The following is a 22,669-nucleotide window of genomic DNA, read 5'->3' on the forward strand; positions in this document are numbered from 1 at the left end:
ACCATTTAGGACAAGCCCTCTCTGTATGTCGCTGCCCTGAACTTTCAGCCCTGTGGGACCTCTCCACTTCTCACTGACTTCCTTAACTCCTCCTTGTGTCTTTGTGGGAGTGGAAGGTTTTAATCATCTTGATATCTCAGTCAGTTCCCCTCATTTTGATAATGTAGCTCCACAAAGCTGAGATTGAACAGCAGCAGTTTTTGTTCCTGCGCTCCTTTTTTTCCCCCTCATACAGCCAGACTAGTCTATAAACATAGACACACCCCTCCGTCCTACATTCACAGTCTCCTGAGTGTATTTCTTTCCTGGAAAACCCCTCAAATCTTCACACAGACAGCACACTGGAAAACTGCAGTGTTGTCTTACATTGTGTGTGCAGTTTACCATTCAGTACTGTGAAAGTGGCCCCTCCTGACCTCTTCTGTTTTTTCTTAATTGTCAAACTTAATAGTTTCAGATCTTCACATAAAGTTTCAGGTAAGACAAAGACAACCTCAGTAAACACAAAATACAGTTTTAAATGATCATTTCATTTACTAAAAGAAAAATGTTCTCCAACACCAACTGGCCTTGTGTGAAAAAGTAACTGCCCCTTTAATTACTCTGTCAGTCAACCAATTAACCAAATTTAGCTGATACCTGGGATCAGTTAAACTACACCCAGGTAAGCAGCCTACCAAAATTCGTTCAAGAACACAGCAACAGCTCATCTATGAAGTGACAAAAGAACCCAGAGCATCTATGGAACTATAGACCTCGCTTGTGTCAGATAAGGTCAACTTTTGTGATTCCACCATTGGAAAGACACAGGGCAAAAATGGAATCAATAGAAGAGTCCAAAACAACTGAGACAAAATTCCAAAACAGCTGCTAGCCAAGAGGAACATTAAAGAGTTTTGCTGTTTCAGGGGCTGTTCTATTTATCTCAGGGTCTGTTATATTATATATTATTTATATCTGTTATGTTATATATTATTGACAGAACCAAAAATTCTGCTCTCTAACAGAAAATCCTTTTGGATAATTTCCAGTCATCAACCCATGATCTGAAGCTCAGGTGCAACTGGGTTAGGTGACAAGACTAAGAAGAAACAAAATGAAAGTTTGAAGTAGCCTAGTCAAAGTCCTGACTTGCACCATATTGAGATGCTGTGGCAGGACCTCAGACTCAAAAGCCCCCCAATGTGGCTGAATTAAAGCAATTCTGCAGAGACTAGTGGCTAGACTAGGGCCAAACTTTTTCCACAGCAATGTGAAAAACTGATCTTCAGTTATAAAATGAGTCTGTTTGCAGTTGCCGCTGCTAAAGGTGGCGCAACCAAGTATTAAGTTTAGGAGGCAATTTCTATTTCACACAGGTGGGAAAAGTCCTTATTTTTCCTTCCATAAAGTGATCATTTAAAAACTGTTTTGCGTTTCCTCGTACTCTCCTTGTCTATAATTATATTTTGTGTGAGGATCTGAAACTTTAGTGTGACAGTTGTGCAAAAGTAGACAAAGTATTTCATTGCACTTCTGAGCACACTAAACAGCCAAGTAATCAAATAGCCACTAAATAGCTCTAGCACTACTACGACTGCCAGTGGCCTTTACACCCTGACCACATTACAAATCCCATAATGCCTCACTTTGTAGACTGTGCCAGCTGCCACATGAGGCACCCTAGTCACCCCTGGGTCAAACACACTCACTCATCTACATTAGAGGTCACTGGCTTTTTACATGGTACTTACATTATGAATTTTTCTTACATTCATCTTCTGGTTATTGCTTCACCGAGGCTATAAAATGTTCTGAAGCTTTTAAAACACAGTCACTGGCTATATAAGCCCTTATGCTATGCCATCACATCTAATATCAAATAAAACTATATAATAAAATATCTAACAATTGCACAGGGGTTTTATATGGTTCCTCACATATGGTTTAGACAAGAATTCAATATTTACATGCATTTTGCATTTCTTTGATTTAATATCTTTGCAGCACAGCACAACTGCACATTTTCACTAACAGTTGAGATTCAACCCCACACACAAACACACAAGCACACCTGAAACAGACAGGGAGATTGTCTTTACATACTATTTTTAATTTCTTGCACAATATAAATATATAAACAAGTCTACATTCTCTTAGCAAAGCCAAGTAGACCTGATGACCTTCTAAAGCATCTGAGAAAGAAAAACGCATGCTGTAGGAGATTTACGAGGCATACTGCAGTACACCCTCAACAAAACACTAATTTGGGAAGTATCAAATCTCCAAGGCACTATGTCATGGAAAACCAAATTTTCTTCATTTTTTTGAAATAGTTTACTGTAATATGTAAACCATGAGTATTAAAACATACTATTTACCCCAGTTTACAAATGGAAACTACACTGTAAAAACAGCCCATTTTAAATCCATAAAATCAAAGCATTTACAGCCTATAGCACTTCACGCCTTCCGTTCCAGGGCTCTGGAATACTCAAATATTCTATAAAAATATAAAAAGGTAAAACACTTTACGTTAATGACTGAAGATATTTTGTGCTACTGCATAGATTATATTTACTCATTTTCTTTCTATTTTTCTGTTACATTCTTTTTTTTAATGAAAGTTAAATGAACTAGCACAGTGTACTACAAAAAACAAATAATTATAACTGCTGGACAATCATTGTCATAAAAAAAGCAGAGAAATAATTATTCCGGGGAATGACACACAAAATCTGGCAACTCCTAAAAGTCTGTTGCACTGTTTTAACATGATTATTATTCTTGGAGATGAAATACAGGGACAATACAGGGCAGCCAAGCAGAGGAGAGATCACTTACATATTTCAGTACTAAAGCAGAGTGAAACAAACTGCTAAGGCTTATTTCCTGATAGTATCTTAACAAAAAGATGATTCTTAAATGGTAGAATGAGCATCACATTGAACAGTCTCTGTACCAGTTAAGATCATCTTGAAACTAAGATGCTTTAAAAGTGCTTTTTGGGTCCAGTTTAATTCTAAAGGATAAAAAAGGTTAGAAAATGGTCATGTAATAATAAATTATGACTGTTTTTGGCACATAAACCCACACAAACACTAAGTGTATTTCAAGGAAAATAAAGATAAAAATAAATAAATAAATAATTGTAGGATGCTGGCCCCATAAGCTATGCCCCCTCTTAAACCTAGTCAAAGCAATTTTACTGACAAACACTGAACAAAGGTAAAGTGGCTGCAAGTGGTGTTATAAGCTAGTGAAATTCATGATTTCCCAGTCAGCAATGCAGTTCATAAAGACATACTTTAGATGGCAAGATTGCACACAGCAGCCATACAGCAAACCCCCCCTCCTCCCGCAACACACACACACACACACACACACACACGAAGAGTCCTTCTGTTCTCAGAGAAAAGGTACAACATTTACAAATCAGCCTGCTAGCATAACAGTTGGGATTTTGTGTTCATTTAAGAGGCTTTTGCACTAACACCACTAATTAGCAGGGTATTGAGCGAGCGCGAGTGTGTCAGTACATGCATGGTATTAAGTGGGCCCAGCCCTTGTTCATTCACACAATACTGAGAAAATCATGGTTCATGAAACTCATTGCACATTCATTAAACCTAGTAATTCCAAAGCTGTTTCTATTCTAATCACATAATTCATAAAATCGAGAACAAATATACACAGTCTCCTTCCTAGTAAAAAAGGTCAGCCACTTAAACATCTCCTCTCCCTTCAGCCACTTATTCTAAATCCCAGTCTTTAGAACAAAGAACACAAATAGCAACATGCATATACAAAGACACACGTGCACTTACATAGAATCCCGTCCAAAAAAGGCATCCTAAAACAACAGTGCCATCCAGTGGTGAGGATTTTACAGTGCCACATACCATCCAGACAGACAGATAAACGTGTCCATGAGCACGTGCGCACTCTCAGCTCACAGCACAAAGGAAACTCTCATGTAAAGTTCATACAATGTATTTGTATAAAAATAATAGAAGTGCAAAGGTGAAATACGAAATCCTATCAAAAGCAGAATGTCAAATAATTAAATGTGTACATTTGAGTAGTTACGACAACAATCTGCCAGTTTACAAATTATTTTTGATCTCTTAGTGTGATCATGTTTATAAAAATGACATTACAAAATTCCTATGATCATTAATAGCATTGACAAATAAGTTGCACCTAATGTACCCATTCATCCTGAAAGCTGTCTGCCATATAGACTGAGCTCACAGTGCTTCAACCAGTCTGGCATCTGATTACAGCACTATCTGAGTCCATGATATACAATAGCGATACATTTGGCTTCTCTTCCTTGGCAAAAGGTCCTTAAAAGGAATTTGGGAAGCTACCTTTGTAAAATATACTCATCACTGAACTAAGTAGGCAGGTTCAACAGTTTTAGGTCTTTGGTAAGATGGCTATGTTCCTGAGCAGTCCCAGAAGTGTCAGCCTAATGGTCAAAAAGGAAAGATATACTTTAAAATCACATGGTCCCTGCAGTGGAAAGCTCATTTTTCAGTTTTTATAAGTTTGTAAGGGACTTACACTTAGTGTTCATACAAGCCCTTTATTTCATCTATATTTTGATCTAGGGTTAAGGATAGGGTTAGGTCATTTTACAGTCATTATTTCATACAGGTCTCTCAGATTCTCACTAGGAGAACAGCAGTGCCCTCACATCAAGGACAGGTTTTACTGGAATCTGTTGACTGATAATGCTGTTAGATGTCCGAGTCCCGTTGCTCCTCCTCAGTGCTGAGAAAGGCCGGGCTTGTGTCCGTGGTGCCGTATGACAAGTGAGGACTGAACCTGCTGGGGGACTTGGAGGCAGGGTCATGGTTCAAAACTTTGGGAAGGTACACCTGTGAAAGACAATTTATTCCACAGGTGTTTATTCATTTGGAAAAAAAATTTAATTAAAAGTTAGTCTTTGAGTTAACTATTAACTTTCTCTGAAAGTAAATATTGGAACCTGGTTTGTTTTGTTCCAGCTCTCACTTGTTTGTCAAGTTTGTCTACTTAGGTATATCAGAATAATTTGATCAACTCAATAAGACACATAGGTCTACTTGGTATATTCACTGAAGTGGTAAAATGAACATTGATGGACCACAAAGCTCAAGGGGAGCACATCCAAGATTTTTAACTACAGCCAACTGTGAGCATAAACAAACAGTCTGTGACAATATCGAAAGGACTTTTGTTTTTTGTGAACTTTGGTACATTTTGTGCACTTTGTACAATTTGATGTGTAAACCATAGACATTAATATGGAGTTAACAGCTTCCACTCTTCTGGGTAGCCCATTCATCCAGAAGAGCATTTGTGAGGTTAGACACTGAGGATGGACAAGAGGGCCTGCCTCGCAATATCTGTTTTAGTTCAGCCCAAAGGTGTCTGATGGGGTTAAGGTCAGGGCTCTGTGTGGACGGTCAAGTTCTTCCACACTAAACTGCAACAGAAACAGGCCTTCACCAAAGTGTTCCCACAAAGTTTAAAGCATATAATTGTCCAAAAGGTCTTGCTATGCTGAAGAATTAAGATTCTACTTCATTGGAACTCTGCAGTTACAGAATCAGTAGAGCGGTTTTTACTGTAGTTCTTAAACACTTCCACTTTTCAGTAATACCACTCACAGTTGATCATGGAATACCTAGGAGGTAAGAAATTTTGCAAACTGACTTGTTGCAACAGTGGCATCCTATCACAGTACCATGCTAGAATTCAGTGGCTTTTTAGAACGACCCATTCTTTCATTTGTAAAGACGGACTGCATGGCTAGGTGCTTGATTGTATATGCCTATGGCAATATGACTGCATGAAACACTTGAATTTAATGATTAGCTGGTCTGTCCCAATCTTTTTGTCTATATAGTATATTTAAAGTATAAAGTTTGGGAGTGGGGCATCCCCTTGAAACCCACCTCAAATACAGCCCAGTGTGTATCATGTTTGAGTAGGGGGACAAAGAATTATGAGCTCCAAAAACATTATCACTCTAAGGGTACTAAACATTATTACAGCATTTTGGCTCCCAATAATATGTAATTTGGCTTGTTACATAAAAAAATATAAGCGAACTTACAGAACTGGTGGAATTTTCTGAAGCTCCATCAGAGTTTTGATCTTCTTCCTTAACCTACACACACACACACACACGACAACAAATGTTAACACACATGATAACACAAAGTAAACTGTCTTAGAATAAAAAAGTGCTCACTGAACATCCAACAGTAATTATGTGTAGAACCCCAATTCCAATGAAGTTGGGACATTGTGTAAAACATAAATAAAAACAGAATAAGATGATTTGCAAATCCTTTTCAACCTATATTCAATCGAATACACTACAAAGACAAGATATTTAATATTAAATTTAACATTCACAGATGTGCAAGTTACCCATGGGCACTAACACCCCCCCCCACCATCAGAGATGCTGGCTTTTGAACTTTGTGCTGATAACAATCCGGACAGTCCTTTTTCCTCTTTGGCCCGGAGGACACAACGTCCATGATTTCCAAAAACTACTTGAAATGTGGACTCGTCAGACCACAGGACACTTTTCCACTTTGCGTCAGTCCATCTCAGATGAGCTCGGGCCCAGAGAAGCCGTTTCTGGGTGTTGTTGATATATGACTTTCGCTTTGCATGGCAGAGTTTTAACCTGCACTTGTAGATGGAGCAACGAACTGTGTTCACTGACAATGGTTTTCTGAAGTGTTCCTGAGCCCATGTGGTAATATCTGTTACAGAATGATGTGGGTTTTTAATGCAGTGCTGCCTGAGGGATCGAAGGTCACGGGCATCCCAATGTTGGTTTTCTGCCTTGCCGCTTACTAGCAGAGATTTCTCCAGATTCTCTGAATCTTTTGATGCTATTATGGACTGTAGATGATTAAATCCCTAAATTCCTTGCAATTGCACATTGAGAAACGTTGTTCTTAAACTGTTGGACTATTTGCTCACACAGTTGTTCACAAAGTGGTGATCCTCGCTCTATCCTGCTTGTGAACGACTGAGCCTTTCAGGGATGCTCCCTTTATACGCAATCATGACACTAACCTGTTTCCAATTAACCTGTTCACCTGTGGAATGTTCCAAACAGGTGTTTTTTGAACATTCCTCAACTTTCCCAGTCTTCTGTTGCCCCTGTCCCAACTTCTTTGGAACGTGTTGCAGGCATCAAATTCAAAATGAGTGAATATTTGCAAAACAATAAAGTTTATCCGTTTGAACATTAAATATCTTGTCTCTGCAGTGTATTCAATTGCATATAGCTTGAAAAGGATTTGCTAATCATCGTATTCTGTTTTTATTTATGTTTTACACAACGTCCCAACTTCATTGAAATTGGGGTTGTACATAGAACTTGAAGTTTATTAAAATCTTGACGACGACGACGACGACGACGACGACGACGACGACGACTACTACTACTACTACTACTACTACTACTACTACTACTACTACTACTACTACTACTACTACTACTAATAATAATAATAATAATAATAATAAAAATAACAGCGAACATTGTATATATATATGAAACTTCAACACACGATTTCCAGCTATATGAATTACAGCTTAACTCAGTAATACTCTGTAACTGTCCCCAACTGTAAATCAATGTCCCTCTTATTTTTTCATATATTTTCACATGGGACAAAACCATCCAAACAACAAGGGTGGGCAACACAGTGCACTTGCCATCAAATTGTCATCAAAAATTGCCATCAAAAAATACAAAATACAATCTATTTAGTGTTACACAGTGTGCTGCACTAAATCCATGTTAACAACCTAATTACATTCTTTTTGTAATGAAACATGAAGTTGTTCAGTGTTCTATTTAAGTACAAATGATATCTACATATGAACAGAAATTTATATTATTTATAATGATAATAAAATGTACGACGATAGCAATCATTCTATTGTGCACCACTGCAAACAACACATGCAGAACTGCATGACAATCATTAGCTTACAATGTAACTGTGGGGACTGAGGTACTTGAAGTGGCCAAAGCAGGTGTAACCAATGCAAATGAAAATGGTCACACACAGAACAACCAACGTAAAGAGTGAGGTATCAGCCATAAATCCTGAAAAACAACACGCACACGCATACCCACACACACACACACACACACACACACACACACACACACACACACACACACACGCAACATTACAATTAAAGCAATTAATAAGTCAATTACCTTAGCATTAGCCAATCATTTGAGTGTAATTTACCTGTCCTCAGGATAGAGAAGAAGTAGAGCCAGAAAAGGCAGATGATTGGTGCAGCAAGTGCTTGATTCACAGCTCCCAGGTGCACCTGACGGTCAAGGCACGCAGGCAAATAAGCAAAATACAGATTATGCTTGTCCACCAGGTGTTTTAAGATCATATACAGAAAACCTGCACAAACAGACAGAAGCATACAAGTGCATACCATTAAACAATACAAAATCTATTCAATACTGCTAAATAATCCACCTTAAAAACATAAAATGGAATTTTATTCATTAAAGTATTACAGTAAGACATTTATTACAGAAACTTAGTAAAAAATGTCATTATCTGAAAAACTTCAGCAGCAGTGACTACTCTGATTTTCAGATTTTTATGGTCTATTTGGCTTGATCGGTTTCATCAACTAGTTTCATGACTCAAGAACAGTATTATTCTTCTTTATTGTTCTTCTCTGAAGTTCTTCCCTACAGAGTAAAGTTCTTTATTTCAGCAAAAAATTTCTGACAAATCAGATGCAGCAAAGCAGCCAATATCAACTACGTTTTTTTAACCATGCCTAAATACTGGCATGACTACTACTTTCTTGATGTTAAATGCAGTATTTGGATTTTGGCCCAAAGGTTTCACAAATTATTCATCTGACCATAGATAATTTGTCAAACTTCTTCTGATGGCTGAACTCTGGTTTGTGTCTTTTTTAGCCATGCATTCCATTTGTTACAGGATATTTTCTGATGAACTTTGTCCTTAGCATGGACAGGGCTTTAGATCTCTGCAAGTTGTTTCAAGACAGTTTTGTCGATAATCAGGTATTTGTAAATAAAACAACAATAAGGACAGGCTTGTAATATTGCTCAGAACATTTCTTGTTCATAGTCCCTGTTGCATCTAAATCCTTATGTAGGCTTTAAATGCTGGAATAATACTAATTATTGTCTGCATAACTACCCACAAATCCTATGCATTAATTGTTCTTGGTTAAGGAATTGGTCTAATTAGGGATCTGATACTAAAATGTTAAAAAGTCCTTCCTCATTAGCATTAATCTTCTTACCACCTTATTTTATGTTTAAGTGCATATTAGGATGTAAGAAGTTTATGCAGTTTTCTTACCAAATGGTACTATAACAGGACAGGCGATGCTGTAGGCCATAATGACAGTGAAGACACACAGAGTCCATCCATACATTGCTCCATATTCAAACTCATATGCCTGATTCTTCACAAAACAGACAAACAGAAATGTTTAACTTTCAAAAAATATAAAGCATTATTGCCTAGAAAAATCACTATAGTGAGAATGATAGGAAAGACGATAACCAGTAAACTCTCAACTAACTTACTTTATTGTAGCTATTTATTATTATAACCATAACTAGAAAGATTAAGAAATCATTTCTACACAGGATTGCTGACCCCACATTTATTGCCTTGCTGACATTATACACTGCTCAAAAAAATAAAGGGAACACTCAAATAACACATCCTAGATCTGAATGAATGAAATATTCTCTTTGAATACTTTGTTCTGTAGAAAGTTGAATGTGCTGACAACAAAATCACACAAAAATCATCAATGGAAATCAAATTTATTAACCAATGGAGGCCTGGATTTGGAGTCACACAAAATTAAAGTGCAAAAACACACTACAGACTGATCCAACATTGAAGTGATGTCCTTAAAACAAGTCAAAATGAGGCTCAGTGTTGTGTGTGGCCTCCACGTGCCTGTCTGACCTCCCTACAACGCCTGGGCATGCTCCTGATGAGGTGGCGGATGGTCTCCTGAGGGATCTCCTCCCAGACCTGGACTAAAGCATCCGCCAACTCCTGGAGAGTCTGTGGTGCAACGTGACGGTGGATGGAGCGAGACATGATGTCCCAGATGTGCTCAATCGGATTCAGGTCTGGGGAACGGGCGGGTCAGTCCATAGCTTCAATGCCTTCATCTTGCAGGAACTGCTGACACACTCCAGTCACATGAGGTCTAGCATTGTCCTGCATTAGGAGGAACCCAGGGCCAACCGCACCAGCATATGGTCTCGCAAGGGGTCTGAGGACCTCATCTCGGTACCTAATGGTAGTCACGTCTGTCACATGTGCTCAGTGTGAACCTGCTTTCATCTGTGAAGAGCACAGGGCGCCAGTGGCGAATTTGCCAATCCTGGTGTTCTCTGGCAAATGGCAAGCGTCCTGCATGGTGTTGGGCTGTGAGCACAACCCCCATCTGTGGACGTCGGGCCCTCATACCATCCTCATGGAGTCGGTTTTTAACCGTTTGTGCAGACACATGCACATTTGTGGCCTGCTGGAGGTCATTTTGCAGGGCTCTGGCAGTGCTCCTCCTGTTCCTCCTTGCACAAAGGCATAGGTAGCGGTCCTGCTGCTGGGTTGTTGCCCTCCTACGGCCTCCTCCACGTCTCCTGGTGTACTGGTCTGTCTCCTGGTAGCACCTCCAGCCTCTGGACACTACGCTGACAGACACAGCAAACCTTCTTGCCACAGCTCGCATTGATGTGCCATCCTGGATGAGCTGTACTTCTTGAGCCACTTGTGTGGGTTGTAGAGTCCGTCTCGTGCTACCACGAGTGTGAAAGCACCACCAACATTCAAAAGTGACCAAAACATCAGCCAGAAAGCATCGGTACTGAGAAGTGGTCTGTGGTCCCCACCTGCAGAACCACTACTTTATTGAGTGTGTCTTGCTAATTGCCAATAATTTCCACCTGTTGTCTGTTCCATTTGCACAACAGCATGTGAAATTGATTGTCAATCAGTGTTGCTTCCTAAGTGGACAGTTGATTTCACAGAAGTTTGATTTACTTGGAGTTACATTGTGTTGTTTAAGTGTTCCCTTTATTTTTTTGAGCAGTGTACCATGCAGGTATTGGCTTTTACAGCACATTTTACAGCAGAAGGAATAGATATTTTCTTTACCATGCTCAACTTTACTTGGGTCATTAGCTAGATAAGTAGTAGGCTATGCTAGGAACTAGCACAGTTCAACAAGTTCTGAATCTATGGTGGCTTGACTTTCAACAGGAAGGGCCTAGGCCCCACCACAACCCCTACATAGGTACACCCCTGACAGGCCATCAAGTCCAATGAACATATTACTTGGTATAGAATAACGGGTCATTTTGTTTAATTTAAGCAATATTTGAATTTTATTCAGCTGATTTCACCAAATCAAACAGACTTTGTGCGCAGCTGGAGTCAGAGGTCAAGAGTCACAGACTTACCTGTTTGACATATCTCCTCTCTGCAGCTGAGCGTGCAAGTGCCATGCGCACAGCGTAGAGCAGTAACCCTGGTAACCGCAACAACTCCATCCCAGAACCCACCAATGCAGCCGCAATCACGTAATTCACAAAGAAAGCCCCTTGATCCGGCAAAAACACACACCTGAGGGAGAGGACACGCACCATCAATCATTCTTATGATTCCACTGTCAGAACTGTGTAACTTTGTATAATTTAGTAATTTAATGGTTATTCAAATAAACCAAATTAAATAGTGTGAAATAGAGAGAGAACCAAGCAATAAAGGGATATAGGGGTGGTGCTGTTAACAAATACCAGACTAAACTAACTTTCACTTACTCAAACCTCAGCTTCCGCTCTGAATGAGTGTCAAAGACCCAGCGAAAAAACACATCCAGACTGTGGAGGGAGAGGTAAAACGTCAATCAGCCCAGACATGTTTGGTATCTGATGTCTGCTTCTTCAGTTTTGCACATCAAGTACCAGGTTAATGTAGCTATTAAGTAACCAAAGCTTATAGTTACCAGGTTAGCACTGTGCAAACTGCATGCATAAATGATCACATACCTTAAAATGATTGACATTGTATGACATTGTTATCTATAAAACTACACCAAAGAATACTGCATAGCTAAAAACAGAAGTAGCAGCCACCTTAAAGCCCTTGTCTGTACTTTTGTCTGTATTTATAGTAATGGTGTAACAGTAGATCAAACTCTAGTCTTGTATAAAACTAAAGAAATATACCTAGGACCTCAAACATCTTGGCTGATCAAATTTGGAATGATGTGAAAACTGAATAAATTTTGAGTGAAATAAAAATTGTCAGTTTATGAACTGTTATTACTTTAGCCTACATTTGAATTTAAAGAACTATTTCATAATTTATACTTGCAATGTTGGGACATCCAGCTTTGGTAACTTCTGGTAACCAATGATAGCTGAACCTATTATGGGTTAAGCTCTCAGAGAACATCAGGCCACAAATAACGAGGAGTGCCAAATATAAGGCATTACATATCAAAGTCAACATGAATCAGAAATCATAATGCATTTTTCCTTCTCTACTGTGACTGTAACTAGAGCAGTAGAGAGGGTCTCAGAGTTAGCTGAGTGTTTTCACTAAATAACAGGTTTGGGCCTGGGGAGTCGAAGGTGACATAATTAAAACTCTGAAGATGATTTTGAGGGCAGAAAAAAGTCATTTTATTTTGTTGAATAATTATGGGTAAACAAGAACTTGATTAAACTGCTTACCATGACCAGAGCTATGAATTAACAAAGGTTTGATAAAAGGAAAAAGAAGGAAGATGAAAACTAACCTAGTGAGGCCCAGTGATGGTAGGATAAGCACCATGAAAATGAGGAAGATGTAGAGCTTATACATCATACTCATATTCTCACTTGACCTGAGGACAAAGTATTCAAGTGAATTTCTGTGTGTGTCTGTATTTGTATGTGTGCATGTGTCTATGCGTATTGATATGCATGTGTACCTGGTCCAATGGGCCTCCAGCAGTGTAGAATAGTAGACTACAGTAGGTAACAGTGCACTGAATGACCACAGTAGCAGAGTTGGAAAGAACTGACTGATAATAGCACTCTGTATTAGACAAAACACAACACATATGTTCAGAAAGCACAACACAATACAAACAAAACTAGAGATTGCATGTTGGTATGCATGAGTGCAGCAAAGAATGTCAAATCGCACATAGGAGGGAAGGAAAGAATGAGTCAGATTCAATCCTGGCTAAAATCATATAAATCATAATATAGCACTGTCTGATCACCCACTTTCAGATGCTCATCTTAGGCAAAGTGCTTTAACTAAAAATGGCTCATTTTGAAGCTCCTAAAGTGCATATAAAGCAAAATTTAAAACAGAGGTACAAAAAGAAATTTGAGCTGCAGTACACATACATTTAGATAGTAGATGGGTTTTGTGACATTAAACTTGTCCATGGTGGAGATTATTATTGAGGGAGTAGTGAGGAAGAAGAGCAGGATGAACAGTAATATGTTGAGCAGAAGACACCGAGACCACCAACACAAGCCCTGGACTGACAGATTCTCCCTGAGACAGACAACAACAGTGTAGTGTTACTGAAAAGCCAAACAAAACAAGAAAATGAGTGATTTCAAAATGATTAATTAAAGCTGCACTATGTAAGATTTTATGTTAAGATTGCAAGAAGTATATTAAAGAGTCAGGACAAAAGCAGTGGATTTCATGGAAGGTTTTTAAAATCATATGTTTTTATGTATTAACGTCATACATACAGACTCAAAAAGAAAGTCTGGCTTAATATTTAGGTCTCCAATGCATAATCAACATTATACTGATGAAGATATGATGGCAACAGTAGATAATTCACTTATACCCCGAGAAGACACATCCTTCACCATGATTTGACAGACTTCTCTTTCAACATTCTCACAATTCCACTTTTTCCACATCTGCTCGATGCATAAACGTCACGGGAATATGTTACAACATGTCCTTCCGCGTGTTTCAGGCAATTTTACATTGGCACCAGAGATCCCCAAATCTTACAGTACAGCTTTAAAATATTATTATAAAAAAAATCAGTGCATGACCTACCATACAATGTTATTTGGATGAGTGGCATAGCTCACCCTCCACTTTTTCAGCTTCAGCTGTTCACTAATCGATGAAGGCTGAGGCTCTTTACCACAGCCACATGTTATTCGTCTGATTTCATGTTGTCCACCCATTTGCCCAGACACAGTTCCACATTCAAGAGCATTGAAGTCCTTCAGGATGCTGAGATAGGAGGACAGTGGGTCAAACAGATTTCCACTCCAGTTTTAAAGATGGTGTATTCACACATCCACTCTCCAAAAGACCATAGTGTAAATACATATTTTAACACACTTAAAAATTTAGTGCCGTTTTGGTATTTGTTAAAAAAAATAAAAGCTTTGTGCTCTCAGAGGGGTCAGAAAAACAACAAACTTTGGTAAATGTATGTATAAACATTGTGTGATTAGTGTCTAGGGAAAGACTTGTTTGCAAAGTTGTTCCTTGGTTCATTTATAGTCAGCAGTGCCATGTTATAATAGCAGCAGAAGTAGCAAAGTAACAATGTTTACATTAAATGCAGGCTTCAGAGCCAATCTCTCAGTGCTATAAATTCAGCTAATTTTAACAAGTAGGGTGAGTTGAGTGAAAGGTAATCATGGCCTATAAGGGCCAAGAACCAATGGTTTAAGACATCTGATCATCTTGTGACTCTTCTCAAATCAAGGATATTAATAGAGAGTGTGTTCATTTTTGCTGCAGTAACAGATTCTGCTCATCTGAAAAGGCTTCACATAAAAAACAGTGAAACAATGCTGTGAGGATTTGACTGCATTCAGCCATGTATAAGTGAGGTTAGGTATTGATGTTGGATGATTAAGTGTGGATCACAAACATCATTCTAACTCATCCCAATGAACACAGTCCCAGATAGCACAGTTCCACTGCTCCACAGGCCAATCGGGAGGAGCTTATACCACTCTAGTAGATGACTGAACAGAGCATGGTAACTTTAGGCCGATGTGCGGCTGCTCCTGACTGTCAATTCTTATTAGCAATGCTGTTCTATCACACAAACTGTGTGTCCACAATTGAACACCTGCACCAGCAATGGATGCATGTTAAAGCAGCTGAATTCACTAATTAGAAGAGATGACTGTTGGCATGTTTTAAATAAATTATATGCATCTGATGGAAAACCTGGTCACATAATTTGTAAAGGATATGTAAATAAGATACTAGTGTGTGGGTACTTGTTTCCAAGAACCTGAAGCTAATTTATCAAATGAGTTTCCATAGCTGCTCATTTCAATGTTGTACAGCAGTTTCATAAATCAGAGTAGTTTGTCTCTATTCGTTTCTGTGTAACTTTAATGAATAAAGGCCATTGTCTGTAAACGTTGAGTAATTCAGATACTCTACTACACTATGAGGACAGCTTTATATTTACATGTGTGATGCTTTACAAATATAGCCTGAATATGCCTAGCGTGGCAGAGAATGCAGTGAATACTCACAGCGCTGCCATGGATGCAGTCTGGAATGTCACAAAAGCCATTCCCAGTGCACGTGGCTCTGTCTCTTTATGCTTTTTCAGGGCTTCATCAAGTTTAGTAACCTGAGAACTATAGTATTCTACAGCATCAACCTGTACACACACACACACGCAAACAAACAAACAAGCAAACAAACAAACGTGTCCATGCCAGTTTGAGCCTTTAGTCATCTCTTAAAAATAGCTAATTATGACAAATAGTTCTCGTAACTATTAACCATCTACTATAATTTTAAAACATCATAATAATACGGCTAATGGTTTATTCCACATTACCCCTTCACATCCTCGGCAGGTGCAGCAGCCGCAGATGTGTCCACATGATCGTGGATTGATGACTTCTCTGTGCCCCTGGCGTTCTAGACCTTTGCGGTAATACTCCAGGTTCTTTTCCGCTCGCTTACTGTTTAACACCATCAACAACAGTAAAAACTCAATCACTCAATCATCTCTCAATCACTGTCATTGATCTGCTCTGTTGAGATGCAAGGGCTGAGAAAGATTGCTCTAAGTTTTATCCAGCTAATATTTTGAGATGCCTTATAAAATTGTGACAGTTACAAAAAAGTCACTGGTCTAAGGATCTGATGACAGAAATAATTCCTCTGTGCTTGAAAAGAGGAACAAACTGAGATAATTGCAAAAGACTATATAATCTTCAGCACTGATACTCCAGTATATAAGTTAACAGTCCTACATAGCTAATTTTCTCATAGCGTTTTTTTTTTTTTTTTTGTCAAAGCAATAACATGATTCTGAAGTAAAAATGTTGGAAATTACTTCTTAAAACCCACTTATGCAGTTTTTACAAAAACTCAGACATTCACTCAGTTTCTTATTTGAGATTTGTTTTTAAGATTTGTTTAATGCACATTCAAAGGCACAAAGGTGCAAACAATTTACGATTTAAGAGCATGTTATGAATTTGACCTACTCTTTTCATAGGATTTTTCTCAAAAACACGGGAAATTTTTTAGCGAATAAGGCCCATTTATATCTGAAAGAGATGATGCCATGAAAAAACAGAGTTACTTTTACCTTTCTGTTATTAAGTACATCAACTTGGTCACATCATAGCACAGGCGAACATCCACCAATTGACAGGTGGGGTAGGCCTCTCTGTGCATACAACAGATTACAAGGCAATTAAATCACAGTGCATTTACAATAAAACTAGGAAATATTCAAAAACACTTTCATCAATAAAAGCCAAAACATTAATCAAACTTATTATGGGCGAGTGAAAACTTTTACATGTGACATCACTGAGGGTACATGAGATACCCTTGCAATATTCCCCAATGCAGCTCTGCTCTTATGCATTTAGAATCTCAAAAACATGCAGATATGCCAAAAAAAAAAATATATAATATAATATAATATAATATAATAAAGAGGTATGGTATTTAAAGCAATTGGAAAATAATGGGAAGTTGCCTGTGTTGTAAAACTATTCACTGACTAAAAAGTTAGAAAGACTAAAACTAAAAAGACTAAAAAGTCTCTTAGCTTACGTAAAATGTGTCCTTAATCTGTCTTCTGTGGTTGTCAGGGGCATAGAGCATACAAACAGGGTTTTTTGGGTCTGGGGGAAAAAGAAAACAGAAATTGCATCACTAACCAAAAACAATGGGCAGGAGAGGGGGAGACAGAGAGAGAGACAGAGAGCGAGAAGGGTGTATTCTTAGAAGCTATGTGGACTCACAGTCTCTCTCTTTGTGCCCTTCATCAGGGAGGTGTGACGCCTCAGCAGCACCACTGTGAGGATGAGGTACAGAACTGCAAAAACTGTGTGCAGCCAAAGCAATTTATCCCTAAAAACCAATAATAGAAACAGAAAAACCAGAAACACGTTTTTTAAAAAAATACACATGTATATAAATGACCATTACAAAGTTTAAAATCATCTGTTATTTTAATAATTGTTACACTGACCGTGTATACTGATATAGAATACTAGATACCAGAAGGTATATTTCATATTTTAATGTTTGGGAGCTATATATATAGCTATAGCTATATATATATATAGTTAACTATAATTAACTATTTACATTATTTATATTACTTTTTCAGTTATTAAAGACTTCATTATTACTTCAGAAGTTCATTATTCTGTATACATCTTAAATTTTTTTTTTTTTCTTAAATTACTTATTTAAAGTTTATTACTAATCATTTAAAACCTATGAAGTTTTTAGTACTAGCATCATATTAATCATCATGGTTCATGTATCTGCAGAAACATTGCTTGCATTTTTACATAACAGTAATTCCACACTTTTGAATCGCAGTTATCCTTTTTCAATTTAGCTATTAAAGTGCCCTGTATGATGTACCTATGTGCTCTGTCACTTTAAATACAATTCAATACATTATGCTTTCTTTGTATTATGGCTTCTTTACAACCACTTTTCAAATTCTAGCATGCTAGTCATAACATATAGGTCAACGATCTTATCCATACAACCCTAATTTAACATATGATCCTCAATATTTAGATTCCAAGGTGAGCATTGCTTCGATATAACACTCAAATGCCTCACTGCTGTCACTGTCTCTATGACAGTGTGAGCGCCAAAGTATTACTGTCCAAATGCTTTTTGGAATTTGAAAACTAATAGCATTTTCCAATTACACAGTACTTTGAAATAATACAGTAGTTATGGGCCTAAACATTCCAACCATTGGCACTTTTGTAGTGTATAGACAAAGACTAGCCTATAGCGAAAAAGGTGATCATTCATCTTTCACATGTAATGACAACCTGAAGTCTTCTGAAACTATTTTCATTTCTTCTTTGAGGTTGTTTTGGCGTTCAGTCTCTGTTTGAGCACATGCACTGCAGACTCTGTTTCACTGAAATCATTATGGTAAATAGAAGAGTGCTCTGCCTCATAAAACCGGTCTACTCCGATCTGATTTTATTTAATCCAATTGTATTTAAGCAGACAATGGTTTTCTCTGGAATCCAAGCTGCTATTTTCATTGGCAGTATGAGTTGCAGCCAAACCACTTGTTTCATAAATGAAGCGGGACATTCTGGATAATGCTCCGTAATTTCAGTTTCAATCATACAGTGGATATAAAAAGTCTACACACAGCTGTTCAGCTGCTATTCAGCTGTTCTAGTAGGATTTTCTTGACATTTTCTTAGTTGCCTTTCACAGCAAAAGCCATGGTCTGTAAAGGGCTTACAACACAGGGGTCTGATTGTTTAAAGGTATCAGTCAGGAGATAGATACAAAAAAATTCCAAGGCATAAGACATACCATGGAACACTGTTAAGACGTCATCAAGAAGGGGATTAAATTTGGCACAACACTGATATTACCAAGAACTGGACGTCCCTCAAACACTGATGAAAAGACAAGAAGATAATTGGTCTGGGAGGCTGCCAATAAGCCTACAGGAGCATTAAAGGAGCTGCAGGAAATTCTGGCAAGCACTGGTTGTGTAGTGCATGAGACAACAATCTCCTGTACTCTGCATATGTCTGGGCTGTGGGGTAGGGTGGCAAGATGGAAGCCTTTTCTAAGAAAGAAACCCATCCAAGCCCAGCTATGTTTTGCCAAAACCTACACTAAGTCTGCCCAAAGTATGTGGGGAAAACGTGTTATGGTCTGATGAGACAAAGGTTGAAATTTCGGCCATAATTCCAAAATGTTTGGCGCAAAGCCAACACTACGCATCACCAACAGAACACCATACCCACAGTGAAGTATGGTGGATCCTGCATCATGCTTTAGGGCTGTTTTTCTGCCGCTGGAACTGGGGCTTTAGTCAACGTGGAGGGAATTATGAACAGTCTTAAATATGAGTCAGTTCTGACACAAAACCCTCAGGCCTTTGCCCTAGAAGCTGAAGATGGAAGAGGACTTTCACGTTTAAGCACGGCAACTACCCAAAGCATATTCCCAAATCAACAAAAGAATGGCTTTGCCAGAAGAAGATCAAGTTTTGGAATGGCCCAGCCAGAGCCTGGCTTTTATTCCTTTTAAAGCAATATCTTTATAGAGATATTGCTTCATTCAGAACTGGAACAGAACAGAACTGTAGGAACTACCATTTATTTGTAATTACACATGGTACCACTTGGCCTTATAGAGAGATATTTAGTTCTACTACTTAATTCAAACAATTTATACTAAATAATTATTATATAGGCAGGAATGATTAACAAGACATCATGCATTTTATGTGAAATCAAATTATCTCAGTAATACATCAGTACTACCTATTAAACTTTACTAAAGATCAATAAGTATTTGTTAAATCCATTTGACATATCTGTTGTACAGTGAAAAGTAATATAATTAAAAGGAAAAAAAAATGAATGCATCTTATTTGTTTATCTAATATTAGCTAACCATCAATAACATAGCAGCTCATGTGTTTTTAATATTAACAAATATGTTAGTTAAATGCCAACACTTAATAAAAAAACATGAACTCATGTAGTTTGTTTACTTAATATTAGCTAACCGTTGTTAATGTAGTACCTCTTCTATTGTTTAGAATTGCATTATTTAATGTATTGGAAGGTTTAACCAAGGAAGTGGTTCATATTGAGAAACTGGGGCTTGCTAACTGGCTCAATAGCTTCACAGGAAAAAAAAACGCATCTTTCTCTATTCAAACAACGGAAAAGCAATGATGCTCTAATGACAACACGGTTCTGCAAATGTTTTATATACATTTCCTGCTGCTGATCAGTCAACCACAGGAAGCTCTTTAACATTTCAACATTACTGCTTCTCAGTAGTATGCAGTTTCATATTAGAAAATATTAAATACTGTTAAACATGTGTGCATACCCCACACACGTGCATTTGCAGTGTACTTACCTCTGTTGAAGATTTACAATGGTCGTTCTGCCAAAGCTATAAGGATCATTCTCTGTAACATCGCATAATCATAGGACATCCATTACTGTCATTGTTTAATGCAAACACCTAAAGAACAGGCACACATACTGACCTGTCTTAATAATTGCACTACATCACTCACACATTTACATGTGTTGAACCCAATCAAATTTTATCCTTTAAATAGGTTATGATTAGTCTTAGAATGATTTCATGAACATATTCATCATTCAGTCACTGTAAATTGTATTTGTTATATCTGTAACTGCAAATAATTACTTGTAATTGATTCTTAATTCCAAAATTGTGTAAACCACTTTGATGTGTTTATTTCGGACCCCATTTGTAATTTTAGCAAGAATTTTTGTTCTTTCCATTTCTTTGCCTAGTGGTTAGCTAACAGGTCCAGTGACTAAGAAGTGCTGTGTATCCTAAATATTTTATCCACAAAGCAGTGCTGTTGAACTCTGGCTTTACTCAAAAAATATTCCTCTAAGGAATTCCTCACACTGACTGTGTTACACTATACTGAGATGGGAATATTATTTTTTATGAAATGGATAAGGGCAAGGGTTTTTTGGCTCTTTGATATGATCATCTGAGTTCAGCTTTGCCTTTCTAATTTTTTGGTGTTAGAGGGGGGCAGCTAGTGTTTGGTTTTTGACATTACAACAGATATTGTATCATTTACATCAAAAATATGGTAACTAGATGGAGTTTTAGCTCCACTATTCTAAAAAGATTACACAGTTTTTATCACATTAGAAAACAAAAGCGATGGAATTTATCAAAATAGCAATGCTCTATCTGCATAGCTATTACAATTCTGTTGGGTGGAGGAGGGGAAACCGGTGGGTGCGGAGAGGGGTGGAAGAGGGGTAATCAGTTAAATGTAAAACGTAAAATGTAATCAGTAACCTGTTACTTTGAAAGTAATTTCTTGGTGTTGCAATAAAAAAGTAGATATTAAAAAATATGAGATCCACCACTAATTTAATTTAATACAGCATTGATTAGCTGAAGCTGAATGGAAGGAGAGGGTTGTAAGTAGTTAAAATTGCAGTATTTAACCTATATAGAAATAACTGTATAGAAAACTATATAGAAAAAACTGTCACTATGTCCCGACAGTAGTACATGAAAAAGATAATCTGTCCCGTCCTACACTGTTAGAAATGAAGGTTCCATGCAGGTAAATTTTTCACTATCAAGGTATAAACAGTGTAAATGTACAAAAGGTACAGCGATGGTTTGAAGGTCCAACTGTGTACCTTAAATAAGTTAGTCCCAGGTAAAAAGTACATATTTGTACTTTTGATTTAAAACTATAAATTAAAAAGCCTGGAGACGTGACTAGGTGTGTGGAGTCAGTACAACTTATATAAAGGATTATGGCATAATTATGTTCCCTGACTTGGTTTATTTATTCATTTGCATTTGTTAGTGTTATTCAAACTATAATAACATACCGTCCCATAAGTAGCTTTACATACATTTTTACATATCAGATTTATGCACGGTTCTGTATACAATATATACACAGTATATGGAGCATATACAGTCATGTGCAAAAGTTTGAACATCCCCTCAAATAACATGATTTGTTTAGCTTCCTTACTGAACATTTGGGCTGATAAGAATGATGGAAAGTATACTTAGCTTTACATCACCAAAATGTGTCTATTTCCATTTTAAATATCAAAATTAAAAAGGAGAAAAAGAAGAAATAAATGTCAAAAGGTCATTTATCCTGAAATGTTTTTCCCCTGAATGCAGAACTACTTACAGTATGCAGGACTACTGCAGGACTACTTCCGGCGGCGTGGCGAGTAGCTGCAGCGGCCACTTCGGGAATAGCAAAATGGTGCTTTTTTGCTAATTTTGTTTACTGTCTGTCGTGTAACCCAACCAAAACTAGATATCATGACTGTTTCAACCAGCACCAGCATCTACCATTGCCAGAGCCTGCTACAGCTGAGAAATCAGCCACAATTTCTGCTTCCAAGCGAACTGCAGGAAGAGCTGCGCTAACTAGGCCTGCTATGGTCCCTGGCGCTGCATGAGCCTGCTGACCGGAAGCGATGCACGAGGAGGCAAAAGCAAAGCAAGCGAGCTGCCGTGTGCGCTAGGCTAATGGCTAACCCCACACGACCAGCCGTTCCATTGCT

The 22,669-nt window shown here is 37.8% G+C and overlaps 1 protein-coding gene across 1 annotated transcript in view; it reads right to left on the reverse strand.

Moving 5' to 3' along the window:
* Window positions 1-2,071: 2,071 nt before the first annotated feature.
* Window positions 2,072-22,669, reverse strand: part of tmem63a (transmembrane protein 63A) — a 31,958-nt gene continuing 11,360 nt past the window's right edge. The window contains exons 7-23 of the mRNA XM_017724024.2: window positions 20,481-20,532; window positions 17,339-17,447; window positions 17,148-17,218; window positions 16,672-16,752; window positions 15,910-16,036; window positions 15,596-15,726; window positions 14,139-14,321; window positions 13,457-13,610; window positions 13,030-13,136; window positions 12,856-12,942; window positions 11,873-11,932; window positions 11,513-11,675; window positions 9,384-9,489; window positions 8,268-8,435; window positions 8,001-8,116; window positions 6,089-6,142; window positions 2,072-4,865 (exon numbers count right to left, since the gene is read on the reverse strand). Coding sequence (XP_017579513.1) covers window positions 4,725-4,865; window positions 6,089-6,142; window positions 8,001-8,116; window positions 8,268-8,435; window positions 9,384-9,489; window positions 11,513-11,675; window positions 11,873-11,932; window positions 12,856-12,942; window positions 13,030-13,136; window positions 13,457-13,610; window positions 14,139-14,321; window positions 15,596-15,726; window positions 15,910-16,036; window positions 16,672-16,752; window positions 17,148-17,218; window positions 17,339-17,447; window positions 20,481-20,532 — 1,910 coding nt within the window. The 3' untranslated portion in view covers window positions 2,072-4,724. The remainder of the gene's footprint in view (window positions 4,866-6,088; window positions 6,143-8,000; window positions 8,117-8,267; window positions 8,436-9,383; window positions 9,490-11,512; window positions 11,676-11,872; window positions 11,933-12,855; window positions 12,943-13,029; window positions 13,137-13,456; window positions 13,611-14,138; window positions 14,322-15,595; window positions 15,727-15,909; window positions 16,037-16,671; window positions 16,753-17,147; window positions 17,219-17,338; window positions 17,448-20,480; window positions 20,533-22,669) is intronic.

The sequence above is a fragment of the Pygocentrus nattereri genome, chromosome 1, assembly GCF_015220715.1.
Source record: "Pygocentrus nattereri isolate fPygNat1 chromosome 1, fPygNat1.pri, whole genome shotgun sequence".
Lineage (NCBI taxonomy): Eukaryota > Metazoa > Chordata > Actinopteri > Characiformes > Serrasalmidae > Pygocentrus > Pygocentrus nattereri.